Genomic DNA, 19701 nt, shown 5'->3' with positions numbered 1-19701 from the left:
ATGTTGTTCCTTGACTTTAGCAAAGTTTTTGACACAGTCTTCCACAGTATTCTTGCCAGCAAGTTAAAGAAGTATAGGCTGGATAAATGGACTATAAGGTGGATAGAAAGTTGGCTAGATTGTTGGGCTCAGCGGATAGTGATCAATGGCTCCATGTCTAGTTGGCAGCCGGTGTCAAGTGGAGTGCCCCAGGGGTCGGTCCTGGGGCCGGTTTTGTTCAATATCTTCATAAATGATCTGGAGGATGGTGTGGTTTGCACCCTCAGCAAGTTTGCAGATGACACTAAACTGGAGGAGAGGTAGATACGCTGGAGGGCAGGGATAGGATACAGAGGGCCCTAGACAAATTGGAAGATTGGGCCATAAGAAATCTGATGAGGTTCAAGAAGGACAAATGCAGAGTCCTGCACTTAGGACGGAAGAATCCCATGCACCGCTACTGACTAGGGACTGAATGGCTTGGCAGCAGTTCTGCAGAAAAGGACCTAGGGGTGACAGTGGACGAGAAGCTGGATATGAGTCAACAGTGTGCCCTTGTTGCCAAGAAGGCCAATGGCATTTTGGGCTGTATAAGTAGGGGCATAGCGAGCAGATCGAGGGACGTGATCGTTCCCCTCTATTCGACACTGGTGAGGCCTCACCTGGAGTACTGTGTCCAGTTTTGGGCCCCACACTATAAGAAGGATGTGGAAAAATTGGAAAGAGTCCAGCGGAGGGCAACAAAAATGATTAGGGGACTGGAACACATGAGTTATGAGGAGAGGCTGAGGGAACTGGGGATGTTTAGTCTACGGAAGAGAAGAATGAGGGCTGATTTGATAGCCGCTTTCAAGTACCTGAAAGGGGGTTCCAAAGAGGATGGCTCTAGACTGTTCTCAGTGGTAGCAGATGACAGAACAAGGAGTAATGGTCTCAAGTTGCAGTGGGGGAGATTTAGGTTAGATATTAGGAAAAACTTTTTCACTAGGAGGGTGGTGAAACACTGGAATGCATTACGTAGGGAGGTGGTGGAATCTTCTTCCTTAGAAGTTTTTAAGGTCAGGCTTGACAAAGCCCTCTCTGGGATGATTCAGTTGGGGATTGGTCCTGCTTTAAGCAGGGGGTTGGACTAGATGACCTCCAGAGGTCCCTTCCAACCCTGATATTCTATGATTCTATGATTATTAATCAGAAATCTTTGATATTTAAATAGGTCAAAACTACCACCTAAATATTTTCTGTAAAATTTACTGGGCCATGTTGATCAGGGTCTTTTAAAGCTTAAACAGCTGTTACTATCAGTGGGAACTTTCCATTAAGTGGTTGGTCCTTTACTGAGGGAACTGAAGAGGTTTACACCTTGCTTTCTCTGCTGTCTACTGTATAACTCACTTAAGGCATATGCAACACAGGTCTAATTAGTTTTACTCTAATGTTAACCAGTTGAGCGATACTTTTGCTCATCCTTATACCATGTGTTGAAAGCTGTGTTACACATTAGTGTATAGCTATAGCTAAGAATACTTGCAAGAAATCCTACTTTCAGTTGTAAAAGTCTCCTACAGTACTTACCTGTAAAACAAGTCCCATCCTCAGAAACATCATTTTTAGACTTGCTGCATCAAGTGAATTAGCATTTCTGATTTTGATTCTTAAATTTGCTCTCTTACATGCAGTTAATCACCAGAGCACAGGTTCTCAAACTGTGGTCCGCGAGCTCCATTCAGGTGGTCCGTGGATAGTTCCCTCTAAGGTGCACGACTGGGCGGCTGCACACAAGATAATGAAGGGCCACCCACCTAGTTAGTGGAGCCGCGCAGGCGTGGCTCCACTAATTAGGTGCCTGGACCCTGGAGAAGACGCACATGTAAGGTGAGGTGGCAGCCTTGCGGCGAATAGGGGGTAGGTCGGAGGGGGGCAGTGGGATCAGAAGAGAGGGTGGGGAAAATATGGGATGTGCAGGGCTGTGGCAGCCAGAGAAAGAGGCGACTTTCCACAGCTCCAGGGCTGCAGCTGCCCGGGAGAGATGGCCCTCCTTCCCAGCCTCAGCTCTGTGGCTGGGGGGAGACCCCCCTCCTTCCGAACCCCAGCTCAGGGGCTGCTGCGATGTGGGAGAGAGGGAGAGACCCCCTCTCCTTCCCAGCCCCAGCTCGGGGGCTGCTGCGGCGGGAGAGAAAGGGCACATCCATCACATTAGAAAGGTAAGACTACTGATATTAAAATATAAGGTGTGTGCTTTTATTTGTAGAAAAAATAACATTAATTATTAAGTTATTTTTATATAGTGCTTTTATCCAAAGTGCTTTATAATAGTTAGCTAACAGTACAAACAACATTTGGAAAGATCATTAAGTGTTTCGTCAAGACCCTCAGCAATTTTCAAATGGTCTGTGGAAAAAAAAAGTTTGAGAACCACTGCACTAGAGTGTATTGTATATTGTGTGTATGTTGTATTATATTTTGTGTTGGGTATTGGTATTGTACATGTTGCTGAATCTGTGCCATAATGAGAAATACAAAAATGTTACTTCAAAGCTTCACGTGGGGTGGCGTCTGCTGTGGTATAAACATCTGGGCACTGAAAGTAAACCACTTTGCCTCAAAAGAATTAGGTTCTGTTTAGACTGGGGAGTTGCCTTGATTACAGCATTCAGTGAACAACTGTCACTGTAGTTCTGCTGAAGTGCTCCCTAGTGTAGACAGTCTTACCCCAGGCTAAAATCTTCTCGTGCAAATAGTGACTTTCCCTCTCTGCACTCAGAATCATACCAGTGCAGCTACACAGATGGGTGGCGGTTAATAACATTAATTGTCACAAATCCAAGTCCAGGCAAGCCTCCAAAAGTATGTACTTGGAAATAAAGGAAAGTGGATCTTTCATGGTAGTTTGCTTCACTTACAGTTTTAAGCATTTTAAGAATACCTGTGTATTTTGTTTTAGATTTAGTTAATACCTGCATAACTCTCTGTTAAAACATATAAGCAAAACAACAGCTAGTAAAAAGTGGAATGACTAATATTTGTAATTTTCATTTTCTTAAATAAAGTATAAAGTAAATAAATACATTTATCAATTGTCTATTAATAGGACTGTAAACATCAGCTAATTTAAAAGGCTTTTTTTTTTTTTTTTTTGCTGCATTCTTCCTTTGATTCAGGATCTGTAGGCTGGCTCTGTGCCACTAGGGGATTTCACTATTCTGGGACTTCACTACACTTCAGTGCCCAGTTATAAGAGTTCTGCAGCCAACAGAAAGAGAACAAAGCTTTTGTAGAACTGATGCAAAGCTTTAAGGTTTTTACAAAGCCCAAATAGTTAAATCTAGAATATGTGTGAATGAGTTTGAATTAAGATATATGTTATTTAGAAGCTACTCCTATTTCACTAATTTCAATTTAAGTGTGATTAGCATTTGATGTTTGACTTGGTTCAGTACACATGAATTAAAAATATTAATTTTATCAATTTCCACAGGAGACTTTGCAGCAGTTGATCATGATGTCTTTGCCAAATGTCTTAATAATTGGCAAAAATCCTTTTTCTGGTAAGTGTTTTTTATTTTTTATTTTTTTTTCAATTTGTAGTTAGCTCATTGAAAATGTAGCTCAGGTAGGAATGAGCCACGCCAGAGGGCTTGATGAAAATTTTAGCAAACACTTGACTACAGAATGATGAATTTCATTGCTTCTGCTCAGATCTGAAGGTCAACAATAAAAACCACAAAATATTAAACAAATAAAACCTCGAGGTAGAGATGCTCCCATTGGGATTTATATTAAACTATAACTGTCTTTTTAATTTTTTCTATTCCATGCTTCAGTGCATGACAAGAGGAATTATTTCTCTTGGGCAAGAGAAACCATTTCAAACAAAACTACCTATCTGTTATCTCTCTTGTCAAATCCACTATTTTGAATCTTGACATTATCCTTGACCCTGAGCTTTCCTTTCGCCTCCCATATCTGTAAATCTGTCTCAATAGCCATGTCTGTAACATATCCCATTTTCCTGGGTACTGTGCCTCCACTCATTTGTGACTTTATCTTTTCTAATCTTGACTGTTGCTGCTATCTTCTCCTAGGACACTGAGGGTATGTCCACATAGCCCATGGAAGCAAGTCTCTCAGCCATGGCTGACAGACTTGAGGTAGAGGGGCTTGCACTAACATTCTGAAAATAGCTGTATAGATAGTGCTTTGAAGTCATAGCTTAGTCTCTGAAGCCAAGGGGTGGGGCGGATTTCAGAACCTGAGTTCCAGCTGCAACTTCAAACTATTGTCTATGCAGCTATTTTTAGAGCGCTGGCGCAAGCCCGTTAGCACACATCTGTCGACCCAGCTGGGAGGCTCACTTCTGGGAGCTGTGTGCACATATAGCCTGGGTCTCAACTCCCTAGGTTTTAGTATAAATAGAATACTTCTGCCTCATTTCTCATGTGTAGTAAGAAGTCTGAACATGTTCCTGCCATTCTCAAACACCACTGACTGTTCAGTTATTGCATGTTATAGTTCAAAACATTCCATGGATTTGCTTTTACCTGCTTCAGAGACCTCATCTCTTTTTATTAGTTTTTTCTTTTATTGCCTGTGATCATTTAACACCTGCTTCTGTCTTGTTTGACTGAGTCCTTCATTTTTTAAAAATGTTAGTAAAATCAGATGTGAGGGGCCAGGTACTGTCATGTATCAAAAACTGATTAAGAGAGAGAAAACAAAGATAGGAGTAAATGGTTAATATTTGTAATAGGAAAAGGCTAACAGTATGGTATCACAAGGTTAAATACCAGGTCATTGTACTTAAATATATTAAGTATCTGGAAAAGGGATGAGCGGTGAGGTAGCAAAATTTGAAGATGGCACAAAATTATTTAGGAGGACTTGTGGCACCTTAGAGACTAACTAATTTATTTGAGCATAAGCTTTTGTGAGCTACAGCTCACTTCATCGGATGAATTCAGTGGAAAATACAGTGGGGAGATTTATATACACAGAGAACATAAAACAATGGGTGTTACCATACACACTGTAATGAGAGTGATCAGGTAAGGTGAGCTATTACCAGCAGAAGAGCGGGGGGGGGGGAGGAGAACCTTTTGTAGCGATAATCGAGGTGGGCCATTTCCAGCAGTTGACAAGAATGTCTGAGGAACACCACACGATCCATTGTCTACGGCCAAGCTCTACGATACAACCGCATTTGCTCCAACCCCTCAGACAGAGACAAACACCTACAAGATCTCTATCAAACATTCTTACAACTACAGTACCCACCTGCTGAAGTGAAGAAACAGATTGACAGAGCCAAAAGAGTACCCTACTACAGGACAGACCCAACAAAGAAAATAACAATGCCACTAGCCATCACCTTCAGCCCCCAGCTAAAACCTCTTCAACACATCATCAAGGATCTACAACTTATCCTGAAGGACGACCCATCACTCTCACAGATCTTGGGAGACAGGCCAGTCCTTGCTTACAGACAGCCCCCCAACCTGAAGCGAATACTCACCAGCAACCGCACAACAGAACCACTAACCCAGGAACCTATCCTTGCAACAAAGCCCTTTGCCAACTGTGTCCACATATCTATTCAGGGGACACCATCATAGGGCCTAATCACATCAGCCACACTATCAGAGGCTTGTTCACCTGCACATCTACCAATGTGATATATGCCATCATGTGCCAGCAATGCCCCTCTGCCATATACATTGGCCAAACTGGACAGTCTCTATGTAAAACAATAAACGGACACAAATCAGACGTCAAGAATTGTAACATTCAAAAACCAGTTGGAGAACACTTCAATCTCTTTGGTCACTCGATTACAGACCTAAAAGTGGCAATTCTTCAACAAAAAAACTTCAAAAACAGACTCCAACGAGAGACTGCTGAATTGGAATTAATTTGCAAACTGGACACAATTAACTTAGGCTTGAATAAAGACTGGGAGTGGATGTGTCATTACACAAAGTAAAACTATTTTCCCATTTTTATTCCCCCCTCCCCACTGTTCCTCATACATTCTTGTCAACTGCTGGAAATGGCCCACCTTGATAATCACTACAAAAGGTCCCCCCCCTCGCTCTCCTGTTGGTAATAGCTCACCTTACCTGATCACTCTCGTTACCGTGTGTATGGTAGCACCCATTGTTTCATGTTCTCTGTGTATATAAATCTCCCCACTGTATTTTCATAGAATCATAGAATATCAGGGTTGGAAGGGACCTCAGGAGGTCATCTAGTCCAACCCCCTGCTCAAAGCAGGACCAATCCCCAATTAAATCATCCCAGCCAGGGCTTTGTCAAGCCTGACCTTAAAAACTTCTAAGGAAGGAGATTCTACCACCTCCCTAGGTAACGCATTCCAGTGTTTCACCACCCTCCTAGTGAAAAAGTTTTTCCTAGTATCCAACCTAAACCTCCCCCACTGCAACTAGAGACCATTACTCCTTGTCCTGTCCTCTTCTACCACTGAGAATAGTCTAGAACCATCCTCTTTGGAACCACCTCTCAGGTAGTTGAAAGCAGCTATCAAATCCCCTCTCATTCTTCTCTTCCGCAGACTAAACAATCCCAGTTCCCTCAGCCTCTCCTCATAAGTCATGTGTTCCAGACCCCTAATCATTTTTGTTGCCCTTCGCTGGATTCTTTCCAATTTATCCACATCCTTCTTGTAGTGTGAGGCCCAAAACTGGATACAGTACTCCAGATGAGGCCTCACCAATGTCGGATAGAGGGGGACGATCACGTCCCTCGATCTGCTGGCAATGCCCCTACTTATACATCCCAAAATGCCATTGGCCTTCTTGGCAACAAGGGCACACTGCTGACTCATATCCAGCTTCTCGTCCACTGTCACCCCTAGGTCCTTTTCCGCAGAACTGCTGCCTAGCCATTCGGTCCCTAGTCTGTAGCTGTGCATTGGGTTCTTCCGTCCTAAGTGCAGGACCCTGCACTTATCCTTCTTGAACCTCATCAGATTTCTTTTGGCCCAATCCTCCAATTTGTCTAGGTCCCTCTGTATCCTATCCCTGCCTTCCAGCGTATCTACCACTCCTCCCAGTTTAGTATCATCCGCAAATTTGCTGAGAGTGCAAACCACACCATCCTCCAGATCATTTATGAAGATATTGAACAAAACCGGCCCCAGGACTGACCCCTGGGGCACTCCACTTGACACCGGCTGTCAACTACACATGGAGCCATTGATCACTACCCGTTGAGCCCGACAATCTAGCCAACTTTCTACCCACCTTATAGTGCATTCATCCAGCCCATACTTCTTTAACTTGCTGACAAGAATACTGTGGGAGACCGTGTCAAAAGCTTTGCTAAAGTCAAGATACAATACATCCACCGCGTTCCCCTCATCCACAGAACCAGTAATCTCATCACAGAAGGCGATTAGATTAGTCAGGCATGACCTTCCCTTGGTGAATCCATGCTGACTGTTCCTGATCACTTTCCTCTCCTCTAAGTGATTCAGGATTGATTCTTTGAGGACCTGCTCCATGATTTTTCCTGGGGCTGAGGTGAGGCTAACTGGCCTGTAGTTCCCAGGATCCTCCTTCTTCCCTTTTTTAAAGATTGGCACTACATTAGCCTTTTTCCAGTCATCCGGGACTTCCCCCGTTCGCCACGAGTTTTCAAAGATAATGGCCAATGGCTATGCAATCACAGCCGCCAATTCCTTTAGCACTCTCGGATGCAACTCGTCCGGCCCCATGGACTTGTGCACGTCCAGCTTTTCTAAATAGTGCCTAACCACCTCTTTCTCCACAGAGGGCTGGCCATCTGTTCCCCATGTTGTGATGCCCAGCGCAGCAGTCTGGGAGCTGACCTTGTTCGTGAAGACAGAGGCAAAAAAAGCATTGAGTACATTAGCTTTTTCCACATCCTCTGTCACTAGGTTGCTTCCCTCATTTATTTTCCACTGAATGCATCCGATGAAGTGTGCTGTTGCTCACGAAAGCTTATGCTCAAATAAATTTGTTAGTCTCTAAGGTGCCACAAGTCCTCCTTTTCTTTTTGCTCAAGATGGGAGAAAACTGAGAGGAACTTCAGACACACCTAATTAGGTTAAGTGTATGGGCAACCTGATGGGAGATGAAATTCAGTGTTGACAGATACAGTGTGAAATGTACATTACAATGAGTAATTTGAGCTACTCATATACCTTACGTGGTCCTAATTTAACTATCAACTCAGGTAAAAGGCCTGGCCATCACTCGGAAAATTCCATGAAGAGCTCTGCTCTAGCTGCAGCAGTGATTTAAAAAAAAAAAAAAAAAAGCAAAAACGATGTTAGGCTGGAAAATCATTTGGAAAGAATTACAATGCCATAATATAAATCAGTGGTATGCCCTCACTTGGAGTCCTGTGTTCAGTTCTCAAAAATTATATAGCAGAAATGGAGGTGCTTCAGAGCCAGGCAGTGAGAATAAGAGGTATGGAAAAATTCTCATGAACAGTGATTGAAAAGATTGAGAGGAAAGGAATAAGATGAACATTATAAAAATATATAAAATAATGGATGATATAGAAAAGGTAAATCAGGGTCTTCTGTTCATCCTATTTCATAATGAAAGAACAAGGGGACATTCAATGAAATTTGAAAGTGACAAAATCAGAATTGATAATTTGATATTTTTTCACCTAATGCACACTGCCTGTATAACTTATTGCCACCATCACTGATGCTAGGAATTTATCAGATGTCAAAAAAGAACTGGGTGCTTATTTGGATTCAAAGATTAAATAAGAGTTTTGGAAAGAGTATTAACCCTTATGCTTCAGGCCATACCAGTCCCTAACTTTTAGGTTTTAAGAGGAAACTTTCCCTGGGGGACAGGTTCTTCAATAACTGTGTATTCAAGGGTTTCATACACCTTTCTTTGAAGCATCTAGTACAGACTGCTGTTGGAAGATAGGATATTAGACTAGATGGACCACTGGCATGATCCAGCATGGCACTATTGTGTTCCTCTGTTACTTCCTTAATATAATGGCATATTTCTAATGGTGGAACACTAAAATCCTGTCTTGAGTTGGATCCATTGAAAATTATGTGCACTCGGTGAGGTATTTTAGGGAAAATCTGAAATCTCTCCCTGCAAGATACGGGTAAGGGAATAATAGCCAGCATTTATATTAAACATATTGTAGGGAGACATGTTTGCACATGACAGCTTAGCATTTCAAAATACAGAAGTATGAAAGCTAAGGCATCCCAATATACCCATGAAAATGTTGTCTTAATATAGAAGGGGAAAATGTAATAGAATGGGATTGTTGTATGATTATTTGCAGATTGACTGTCATCCTGGCAGGATTATTAAATATAAAAGCCATGGTCTCAGTTCACTCCACAGGAATGAGGCATGATCCTGCCAACTGCAATTTTTAACTGAAATAATGCTCCCTTAGTAAAATACATATTTTTAATTTATGGGAGATCCTAGTTGTTGTTTTTGTGATTTTTGTATTTGCATTGACTTATGTTGACCTTTTGAACATACAATAAATATCAAACTTGGGTACCTAAATAAGTGGTCTAATTTTCAGAGGTGTGGGTCTGTAAACCCACAGTTTTAATTTACTGTAGTGTGAAATATGCTTGATTAGCACACTTCAAAATGAGGTCACTTATTTAAGCGTGTAAATAGAGACTTAAGGTGCCTAGATTTAGATACACAAATTTGAAAACTTTGGCTAGAATGCTTACAAGTAGTAAATGTAAATAGGATGGGAGTGCATATGTTGCTCTTGTCTGGACAATTTGAGGATTGAGGACAGCAGCCAGGAATAGATCCAAGTGTCTGTCTGTGCCACCAGTGTAGGTAGTGGAAAAGTGCACATTTTTTTCTTCCCCTTCTGAACACAGCAGGGAGGTATCTTTCACTTTTTCACCTCACTCCACTCTTATGGGCCTTACTAGTCTGACAGGGAACCCAGGAGTTGCATTTACATATGCTGGCTCCCCCTGGTTCCATGGATGGCTTGAGGCTTCAATCTCTGGCAAATGAACCTCTCCTACTCTTCCCTGAGCAGTGCCCTGCACTGTCTCGCTTCGCACGAACAGCATAGCCAGTACCAGTAGCCCCGCTTCTCCTCAGAATCTGAGTGGGTTTCCGAGCCAGACTCCTCATTCTCACCTGCTTGCTCCTACAGTCTGGATCCTCGGCAACTGCCACCCTCTCTGCCCACATACTGACCTTCTTCCAACATGTGGTTCTGCTATCCCCAAGGGCCACCGATGCCCAGCGACACATACGCTTGACCCTATTGGCCTGTTTGTGACCCTTTCCAAGACTGCGGGGTGCTGCCGCTGCCACCATACTGCACCCTCCTCCATTTATGAAGAACTGCAGGAGGTTCCCATTCCACTGGCACTGACGGTTCCCATTGGGGCCTCGTTGTCCCCATACGATGCGCTTATTTCTCCTTCCCTCTACCCTCCAGTCGACCATAGCCAATACCATGACCTGCTTTGGTGAGTGGTTGTGGCTCTCAACCTCTTGGTGGAGGAGGTCCAGGACTTGCAAAACCTGTTCCTGGATGTTCTGCCACTGCTGGGACCCTCCCGGACTGTCCTCCCTATCCACGTGGCCATCCTCCAACTGGCCCAAGTGGTCTGGCGCACCCCAGCCTCCTGTGTCCCTACTACGAAGTGCACTGAATGCCGCTACTTCATCTGATTTACCTGTTTACACCACCCAATTCGCTTGTGATCCATGCAGTGACTGAATGCTCCTGCCAGCAACACTTCAAGGCCACCTCCCCGCCAGGGGCACCGGAAAAGGGGGCGGAGCAAGGCCCTCCCCCTTTTTTGAAAGTGGACAGGCCTGGTCCATCCACTTTTTGCCATGGGCCCCACCCCTGCCCCTCCTCTTCCCCCCCAAGGCCCCGCCTCCTGGCCAGGCTGGCAGCTGGAGCCCAGGCAGCTGTGGGGAGCCGTGGACCCTCCATCCGCCCAGAGTGGGGGGACCTGAGAGCAGCCTCCAGACCATGTCCCCTCACCCTGGACCCCCCCACCCAGGGCAGGTGGTAGGTCTGTGTCTCCCCACAGCTGCCTGGGCCACTCTTACCATAGCCTGGCTTCAAAGCCTCGCCCCCCTGCTGGAGCTGGGTTGGCATAAGAGATGCACTGGCAGCTGTGTGGAGCCCTTCACCTGTCCTGGGCTGAGACACGGGTCAGGGGTTACTCTCGGGCCCACCTACCCCAGGCAGGTGGAGGAGCCTGAGCTCCCCGGTCCCGCGCCGGCTTCTGGCTTGCTGGGAGCAGGCTTTCAGGGAAAAGAGGAGGAGCAGGGTGGCAAAGAAATTGGACCTTCTGGGGTGCAAAGTTTATTCCTCTGTGGGCCTCCAGTTCTATATTGCCACTTACTAGGCCTTTTTGGCAAAATACAATTTCCTTTCCTACCTGAAGCTGGTGGAGTTCCAGGCTTTCCTCCTGGTGGAGAAACAGCAAGATTTCCAGATGCTGCTGAACGAGGGCAAGCTGGTTGCCAAGGTGGCTCTCTAAGCTGCAGTCGAAGCCGCTGACACTGCGTCCCACACTCTAGTGACCGGTGTCATGCTCCACCAGGATTCCTAGCTCCAATTCTCCAGCTTCCCTACGGAGATCCAGACCACTGAGGACCTCCCCTTTGACAACCAAAAACTCTTTAGCGACAAGACAGACAAATTCCTCCACTCTTTCAAGGATTCCCGTGCCAATTTGTGGTTGCTTGGTATTTACACCCCAGCCACGATCTGCAGGCAACAAAGACCCTTTCTGTGCCACCTACCAGCCCTACTTTCAGTGTCCCCAGAAACAGTCTTACTGTCATCCGCGCATCCAGCGACACAGCTATTACAGAGAATCATAGACTGTCAGGGTTGGAAGGGACCTCAGGAGGTTATCTAGTCCACCCCCCTGCTCAAAGCAGGACCAATCCCCAACTAAATCATCCCAGCCAGGGCTTTGTCAAGCCTGACCTTAAAAACCTCTAAGGAAGGAGATTCCACTACCGCCCTAGGTAACCCATTCCAGTGCTTCACCACCCTCCTAGTGAAAAAGTTTTTCCTAATATCCAACCTAAACCTCCCCCATTGCAATTTGAGACCATTACTCCTTGTTCTGTCATCAGCTACCACTGACAACAGTCTAGATCCATCCTCTTTGGAACCCCCTTTCAGGTAGTTGAAAGCAGCTATCAAATCCCCCCTCATTCTTCTCTTCTGCAGACTAAATAATCCCAGTTCCCTCAGCTTCTCCTCATAAGTCATATGCTCCAGTCCCCTAATCGTTTTTGTTGCCCTCCGCTGGACATTTTCCAATTTATCCACATCCTTCTTGTAGTGCGGGACTCCAAACTGGACACCATACTCCAGATGAGGCCTCACCAATGCTGAATAGAGGGAGTGATCACGTCCCTTGATCTGCTGGCAATGCTCCTACTTATACAGCCCAAAATGCCGTTAGCCTTCTTGGCAACAAGGGCACACTGTTGACTAATTTCGCCGCTGGCACTTCTGCTGCCTCGGTTCCCTCACACCATCTGTCCAAACAGCCATTTTGACTCCTCCCTTGAGACCTGCGAACCTCCTCCTACCTCTCCCACAGTGACCCAGATCGTTTTTGTGGGTCATCTTGCCTGGCTCACCCAAAATTTGGGCAAGATTATTGATGGGTTCTGGACATCATCCACCGGGGTACTTGATAGAATTCCTCTCATTTTCCCTCATCGTCCACCCCTTGGTGGCCATGGGAATCCTTCCCACCACAGCCTCCTCCGGAAGGACACCATAGAATGAGTTCCTCGTCATTACTGTGACCGTGGGTTCTATTCCCCCTATTTCCTTATGCTGAAGAAGGGGAATGGCCGTCGCGTGCTTCTGGACCTTCAGTTGCTGAACATGGTCACGCTCCCTCTCATTTGCCCATGCCTTCTCCTTCGAGCCTGGTTCACGGCTCTTGATATGAAGGATGCTTATTTCCATGTTGACATCCACCCAGCTCATTGGAAGTTCCTTCGTTTCATGGCGGGACATTCTCATTACCAGGTTTGGGTCCTTCCCTTTGGTATCACCACTGCTCCCCACGTGTTTGCAAAGGTCTTTGCTGTCACCGCAGCCCACATGAGTTGTTTTGGCCACTCCGTGTTTCCTGGATGAGTGGCTCCTTGTTGTGCCGTCGTGCACCTTTATCTCCTCTCCACTATCCAGACCCTCTGGGCTCTCCTTGCTGGCCTGGGCATCTGTATCAGCGAGGACAAGGGCACACCTACCTGTATGTTCACGTTTATAAGGGCATGTCTGTATTTTCTCGTGGGCCGAGTCTTCCTCCCAACGGACTGTTTTGCTACCCTTACCTTTTTCATCATGCAGCTACGCTGCAAACTGCATATGCACTATCTACCAGTGCCTTTCCCTCCTGGGCTGCATGGCGGCCTGCATCTCCATAACACCTCATGCCAGCCTGCATATGCGCTGCCTACAACTGTGGCTCCGGTCAATCTGCATGCTGCAGTTGGACCTTTTGAACAAACTGGTCCTGCTTCCCACCCAGTTCCTCCATCCTGGCTTCCCACACATGGTGGACCAACACGTCCAAAATCTTGGTCAGCACTCTGTTCGTTCCTCCCACTGTTCACACCACTCTTACCACGGATGCCTCCCTTGCTTGGGGAGACGCTCATTTGGAGGGCCATATGGCACAGGGCCACTGGATTCCGCGAGAGGTGTGGATGTACATCAACATTCTGGAATTGCGGGCTGCCCGCCTTTCCTGTTGGGTGTTCCTGTCCCTCATCAGATCCCGGCACATTCAGCTGCTGTCTGACAACATGACAGCAGTTATGTATATCAACAAGCAAGGCAGTGCCTGGTCCTTCTCCCTCTGTGCAGAGGCCATTTTCCTCTAGAACTGGTGCCTCAGGCATGGGTTCACCCTCCATGCATGCATCTCCTGGGCACCTGGTGGACACACTCAGCAGGTCCTTCTATGCATATCACCTCTTTGTGACTGCTGCAAACCAGAAACTTCCCCTTTTCTGTTCCAAAGGAACCCTCGGGCCAGGATCACAGGGTGACGTCCTTCTCTTGCACTGAACCACCGAACTATGCTATGCCTTTCCGCCCATTCCCCTGCTCCCGCAAGTCCTGAGCGAGGTGTGGCAGGACTGCATGATGGTCATTCCGGTAGCCCCCTCCTGGCCTTGCCAGTATTGTTTCACTGATGTCCTCCACCTCTCTGCTCACACCCTGATCTGCCTTCCCCTCCTCCTGGATCTCTTCACACAGGTGTAAGGTTGCCTGTGGCACTCCAACCGAAAGCTGTTCCCACTTATGTGTTGGTATTTGGATGGGGTTCATGTGTAGGCAAAGCATGTTCCATACCAATGCACATTCGATACCCATGCACAACATCCTCACACACAGCAGACAGCAGTCTACCAAGCAAAACTGCGACACTTCACCACCTGGGTGCACCGCCACCACTACCCTCTGGACTCCATCTCCATTCCCATCCTCCTGGAGTACCTTCTCAGGCCTTGCCACCTCTTCCATCTGCGTCCACCTGGCGATGCTGAGTGCCTTCCTCCTCCCCGTGGACAGCTTCTTGGTCTTCACTCACCTGACCACCACCCTCTTCCTGCGTAGCCTACTCAATGCCTTTCTGTCAGTGTGGAATCCTACCCATTCTTTGGACCTGAATCTCGTTCTCTCTGCCCTCACTAAGCTGCCTTCAGACCTCTCGCAACTTGCTCTCTCGCCCACCTCTCTGTGAAGATGATCTTCTTGGTGGCCATCACCTCGGCAAGACAGGTGAGCAAGCTAGCGGCCATGATGGCCGACCCACCCTTTACTGTCTTCCACAAAGACAAAGTCTCCCTGTGCCTGCACCCCAAATTTCTCCCCAAGCTGGCCTCTCCATTCTACCTCAGCCAGTGCATCCACCTTCCGATCTTCTACCCCAAACTGCACATCTCCCCCAAAGGGAAAACGCTGCATTCTCTCAATGTCTGCCGGGCACTGACCTTTTATCTCCAGTGGACCCACGTCTCACCCAGGCTCTTCCTTGCCATCACAGAACACTGCCGGGGCCATGCCCTCTTCTCCCAGTGCCCCTCTTAATGGATCTCCCATTGCATTGAGGAATACCCTCTCTCACATTCCTCCGCCTCCGGGAGTGAATGGCCCACTTCACACAGGCGTGTGCTGCCACGTGTGCCTTCCTCGTGGACATGCCATGGCAGGACATTTGTAAGGCGGACACGTGGGCCTCTGTCCACACCTTTACCACTCGCTGTGCCATTGCTGCAGCAGCGGTGGTGGATGTAACAGTCGGCTGTGCCGTCCTACAGACTGTAACTTCTTGTGAGTCCTTCCACCCATCTCCAGGCTGAACACTGCTTGCTGCTCACCCACATCTGGAATCCATATAGGGACCATCACTCAAAGAAGAAGAGGAGATTACTTATTGTAATTGAAGTTTCTTCAAGATGTGTGGTCCGTCCCTATTTGGATTCCAATACCCGCCTTCAGTCCCCTCTGTTGCGGGATCCATTGCATGCTGGTAAGAGGGACCTGTAGTGGTATAGACCTGCACAGCCTCTTAAAGCCTCGGACACACCGCATGGCCTATGCATGTGTGGATCAACAGACACTACTACAAACAGCTCTGGCACGTGGTGCGCATTCGCAGTCATGTCTGGAGTCCAAATAGGGACCATACATCTCAAAGGATCTCCAGTTACAGTAAGTAACCTCCTCTTATTTTTGAAACTACTTGTGAGTAATCAAGTGTGTGTGTGTGCTGAAAGTTACTATTTTAAAAGACAAAGGAACAAGGAGCTGAAAGCTTTGAGATACATTCCCTCATCATCTTTGTTATTATTCTGAACTAAGCCAAAATGCTCAATTGTATAAAGATAATGGTGATAAATAAAATGTGCAATTCAGTAAAAGAGCTTTTCATAAAGAAAGATCAGATTTGAAACCCTATCTGAACAGTTACTTGCACCCACAATAATTTATTTTATTTTAGAGCCAGGCACTGAAGAAATTAAAAAACTACTTTTACTCTTACTTGGCTGTGCAGTTCAGGTAAGTATTTAAATATGTTTTTTTACATGCTGTTGTTGTATTACACATTTTTAATGGTTGTTTCCTGATGCAAACATATCCTCTCCTCTCCTCATCCCCCCAATTTGTTTTTTAATACAGCATTAACTCAAATCAGGAAATTCCAACAGTTTTAAGATTGCTTTAACAATATTAAGATGGTGACATTGCAAATTCTGTATATTTTATAGTATAAATAAATAACAAAGTATCTTTGTCTTAATGTATTAAGGTTTACATTTAGTAAGCAAAATTGGAATGCTTAATATGACACACAAACAACATGAATGAGTTAATATTGTTTGAGCAACCTTAATTTTTAGCATTTCTCGTTGTTTTATTAATGTTAATTTGTTTTATTTAGTTTTCTTGGTGTTCTAAAGTTAAAAGTGCATTATATTTCCCCCTTTCATAAATTCTGTTTAAGAGGGTCATTCAAACTATCAAAGAATTATTTTACTTTTGAAGAAAAAGCATTATAAAATATTCTTTTAAAAGAAAATATTTGCATCTAGGCTGCCTATTTGTGTGCTTGATTTAAGTTCAATTGAAACTAAATAACTGAACTCCCTTATGCATTCCCTATAATCAAAGTTTCTATTGCAAATCATAGAAAGTGTGTATCTTTATCAATCTTAGGGCCAAATTATGAACCCTTTAGTCCTATTGATAAATATTTACTTACACAATTAATCTCATGAGAACATAAGAACGAGCATACTGAGTCAAACCAAATCTTCCAAGAGTCACCAGTGCCAGGTGCTTCAGAGGGAATGAACAGAACAGGTAAATATCATTCCCAGCTTCTGGCAAGCAGAGGCTAGGGACACCATCCCTTCCCATCCTGGCTAATGACCATTGATAGACCTATTCTCCATGAATTTATCTAATTGATTTCAATGGGATTATTTGCACGAGTAATTGTTCACCAGTGGGAATAAGGCATTCAGAGTGGTAGCCTTAAATAAATAATGGAAACGAAACTGACCTTTAATGTGCACATTAGAATTACAGGCAAGGTCTGGGTTTACCAAACTGGTGTGGATATGACAGGACATTGACTGGCAAAGTATAATGTAATGAGCAAAATAAGATGTAGGTGAAATTCTGTTGTATATTTAAGATATAATAGTAATGGAATAACGCATTTTCATAGGATAACAGTCACTTGATGTTTGTTTTGGTATCTATGAAATAAAGTCCCACCTTTTCACTGTAGCTCTAACCAGGCCTCCATTTTGGCATTGTAACCCACTAATCAGGATTGGCGCCTTAAAATTGTCAATTATCTTTGCTACACGTTCTAAATTGTGCTCATACAGTAACTCCTCGCTTAACGTTGTAGTTATGTTGCTGAAAAATGCTACTTTAGGCAAAACGATGTTAAGAGAATCCAGTTTCTCCATAAGAATTAATATAAATGGGGGGTTAGGTTCCAGGGAAATTTTTTTCGCCAGACAAAAAACTATATTTTATATATAGATAGATACATATGCGCACACAATATAAATTTTAAACAAACAATACTGTACACAGGAATGATGATTGTGAAGCTTGGTTGAGGTGGTGAAGTCAGAGGGGGGCATATTTCCCAGGGAATGCCTGGTGAAGTCAGAGGGGGGCATATTTCCCAGGGAATGCCTAACGGCTAAATGATGAACTAGGACTTGGCTGAGCCCTCAATTGTTAACACATTGTTGTAGAGTGTGAGGCTACATTAGCAAGGCAGCAGGAATGGAAGGAGGGGAGACAGCATGGCAGAGAGAGACAGAGACTTGTGTGTGTGTGTGTGTGTGAGAGAGAGAGAGAGAGAGAGAGAGAGAGAGACGTGCATTGCCGCTTTAAGTAGGCTTACCCCACTCTAGGTACACTGCCTTTTTAAGCAGATAAGCGAGTTGATACAGTAGCTGCTGCCAGCAAGCTCCCTCCATTCTGAGCCCTTTCTTGTCCCCTCCCCTGTGGAGATGGGGGAGCAGGAGTGAGGGGAGGGGGACACCCTGACATTAGCCTCCGCCCCCCCCTCCCCGCCCCGCAAGCAGGAAGCTCTTTGGAGCAGCTCCGAGACAAGGGCAGGAGCAGCACATGGCAGTTAGGGGAGGGACAGCTGAACTGCTGGCAATTGATAGCCTGCTGGGCGGCTGCTGCACAGGGAACTTAGGGGAGCAGGGAGCTGATAGAGGGGCTGCCGGCCAACCCTGGTTTCCAAGCCTCCACCAGCTAGCTCCAACAGGCTGCTCTTTTTGCAAGCAGTGGACAAAGCAGGCAGCTGCCAAACAATGTTATAAGGGAGCATTGCACAACTTTAAATGAGCATGTTTTCTAATTGATCAGCAATGTAACAATGCTAACCGGGATGACTTTAAGTGAGGAGTTACTGTAATTATTTGTACCTGCATAAATAAAGGCCAGGGTTTGAAAGTCTGACATGAACTGAAAAGATAAAGCTGAACTAAATTAGTATCAGTTAATTATCTGGTACAGATATCATAAAGTATCAAGGTGAAGCTGAGAGAGTCATTTTCAGATTAGAAGACATGGATCATATGATGATGATCTGTTATACAATTTTATTAGGGATATCAAGCAATTAAAAAAATTGTGATTAGTGGTGCAATTAATGGTGTGAAACAATAATAGAATACCATTTATTTAAATATTTTTGAATGTTTTCTACATTTGCAAATATATTGATTTCAGTTACAACACAGAATACGAAGTGTACAGTGCTCACTTTATATTATTTTTGATTACAAATATTTGAACTGTAAAAAAACAAAAGAAATAGTATTTTTCAATTCTACAATCTCTTTAGTGCAATCTCTTTATCATGAAAGATGAACTTACAAATGTAGAATTATGTACAAACATACCTGCGTTCAAAACTTAAAAAAAATACATCTTTAAAGCCTACAAGTCCACTCAGTCCTTCTTCTTGTTCAGCCAATCGCTCAGACCAACAAGTTTGTTTACATTTGCGGGCAATAATGCTGCCTGCTTCTTGTTTACAGTGTCACCTGAAAGTGAAAACAGGCATTCATATGGCACTATCATAGCCGCCGTTGCAAGATATTAAAGATTCATATGTCCCTTCATGCTTCACCCACCATTCTAGAGGACAAATGTCCATGCTGATGACAGGTTCTGCTCGATAACTATTCAAAACAGTGCAGACCAATGCATGTTGATTTTCATCATCTGAGTCAGATGCCACCAGCAGAAGATTGATTTTGTTTTTTGGTGGTTCGGGTTCTGTAGTTTCTGCGTCGTATTCTTGCTCTTTTAAGACTTCTGAAAGCATGTTCCACACCTCGTCCCTTTCAGATTTTGGAAGGCACTTCAGATTCTTAAACCTTGGGTCGAGTGCTGGGTGTTGGGATGAAACGTAACATGAAATATATGACAGAATGTGGGTAAAACAGAGTAGGAGGCATACAATTCTCTCCAAAGGAATTCAGTCTTGATTTAATTAACACGTTATTTTTTTTAACAAGCATCATCAGCATGGAAGCATGTCCTCTGGAATGGTGGCTGAAGCATGAAGGGACATACGAATCTTTAGTATCTGGCATGTAATTACCTTGCAATTGCCATGCGAACCCCTATTCTCAC

The 19701-nt window shown here is 44.9% G+C and overlaps 1 protein-coding gene across 6 annotated transcripts in view; it reads left to right on the top strand.

Moving 5' to 3' along the window:
• Positions 1-19701, top strand: part of CCDC88A (coiled-coil domain containing 88A) — a 348165-nt gene that overhangs the window by 102486 nt on the left and 225978 nt on the right. For all 6 annotated transcript variants that reach the window (XM_084624216.1, XM_084624211.1, XM_084624213.1 and 3 more), the window contains 2 exons: positions 3455-3524; positions 16016-16074. In XM_084624216.1, the coding sequence (XP_084480342.1) occupies positions 3455-3524; positions 16016-16074 (129 nt within the window). The remainder of the gene's footprint in view (positions 1-3454; positions 3525-16015; positions 16075-19701) is intronic.

Source organism: Lepidochelys olivacea (genome assembly GCF_965140295.1).
Source record: "Lepidochelys olivacea isolate rLepOli2 genome assembly, chromosome: 3".
NCBI classification, from domain to species: domain Eukaryota; kingdom Metazoa; phylum Chordata; order Testudines; family Cheloniidae; genus Lepidochelys; species Lepidochelys olivacea.
The sequence above is the reverse complement of the archived record's forward strand: the minus strand, read 5'-3'. Positions and strand labels throughout refer to the sequence as shown.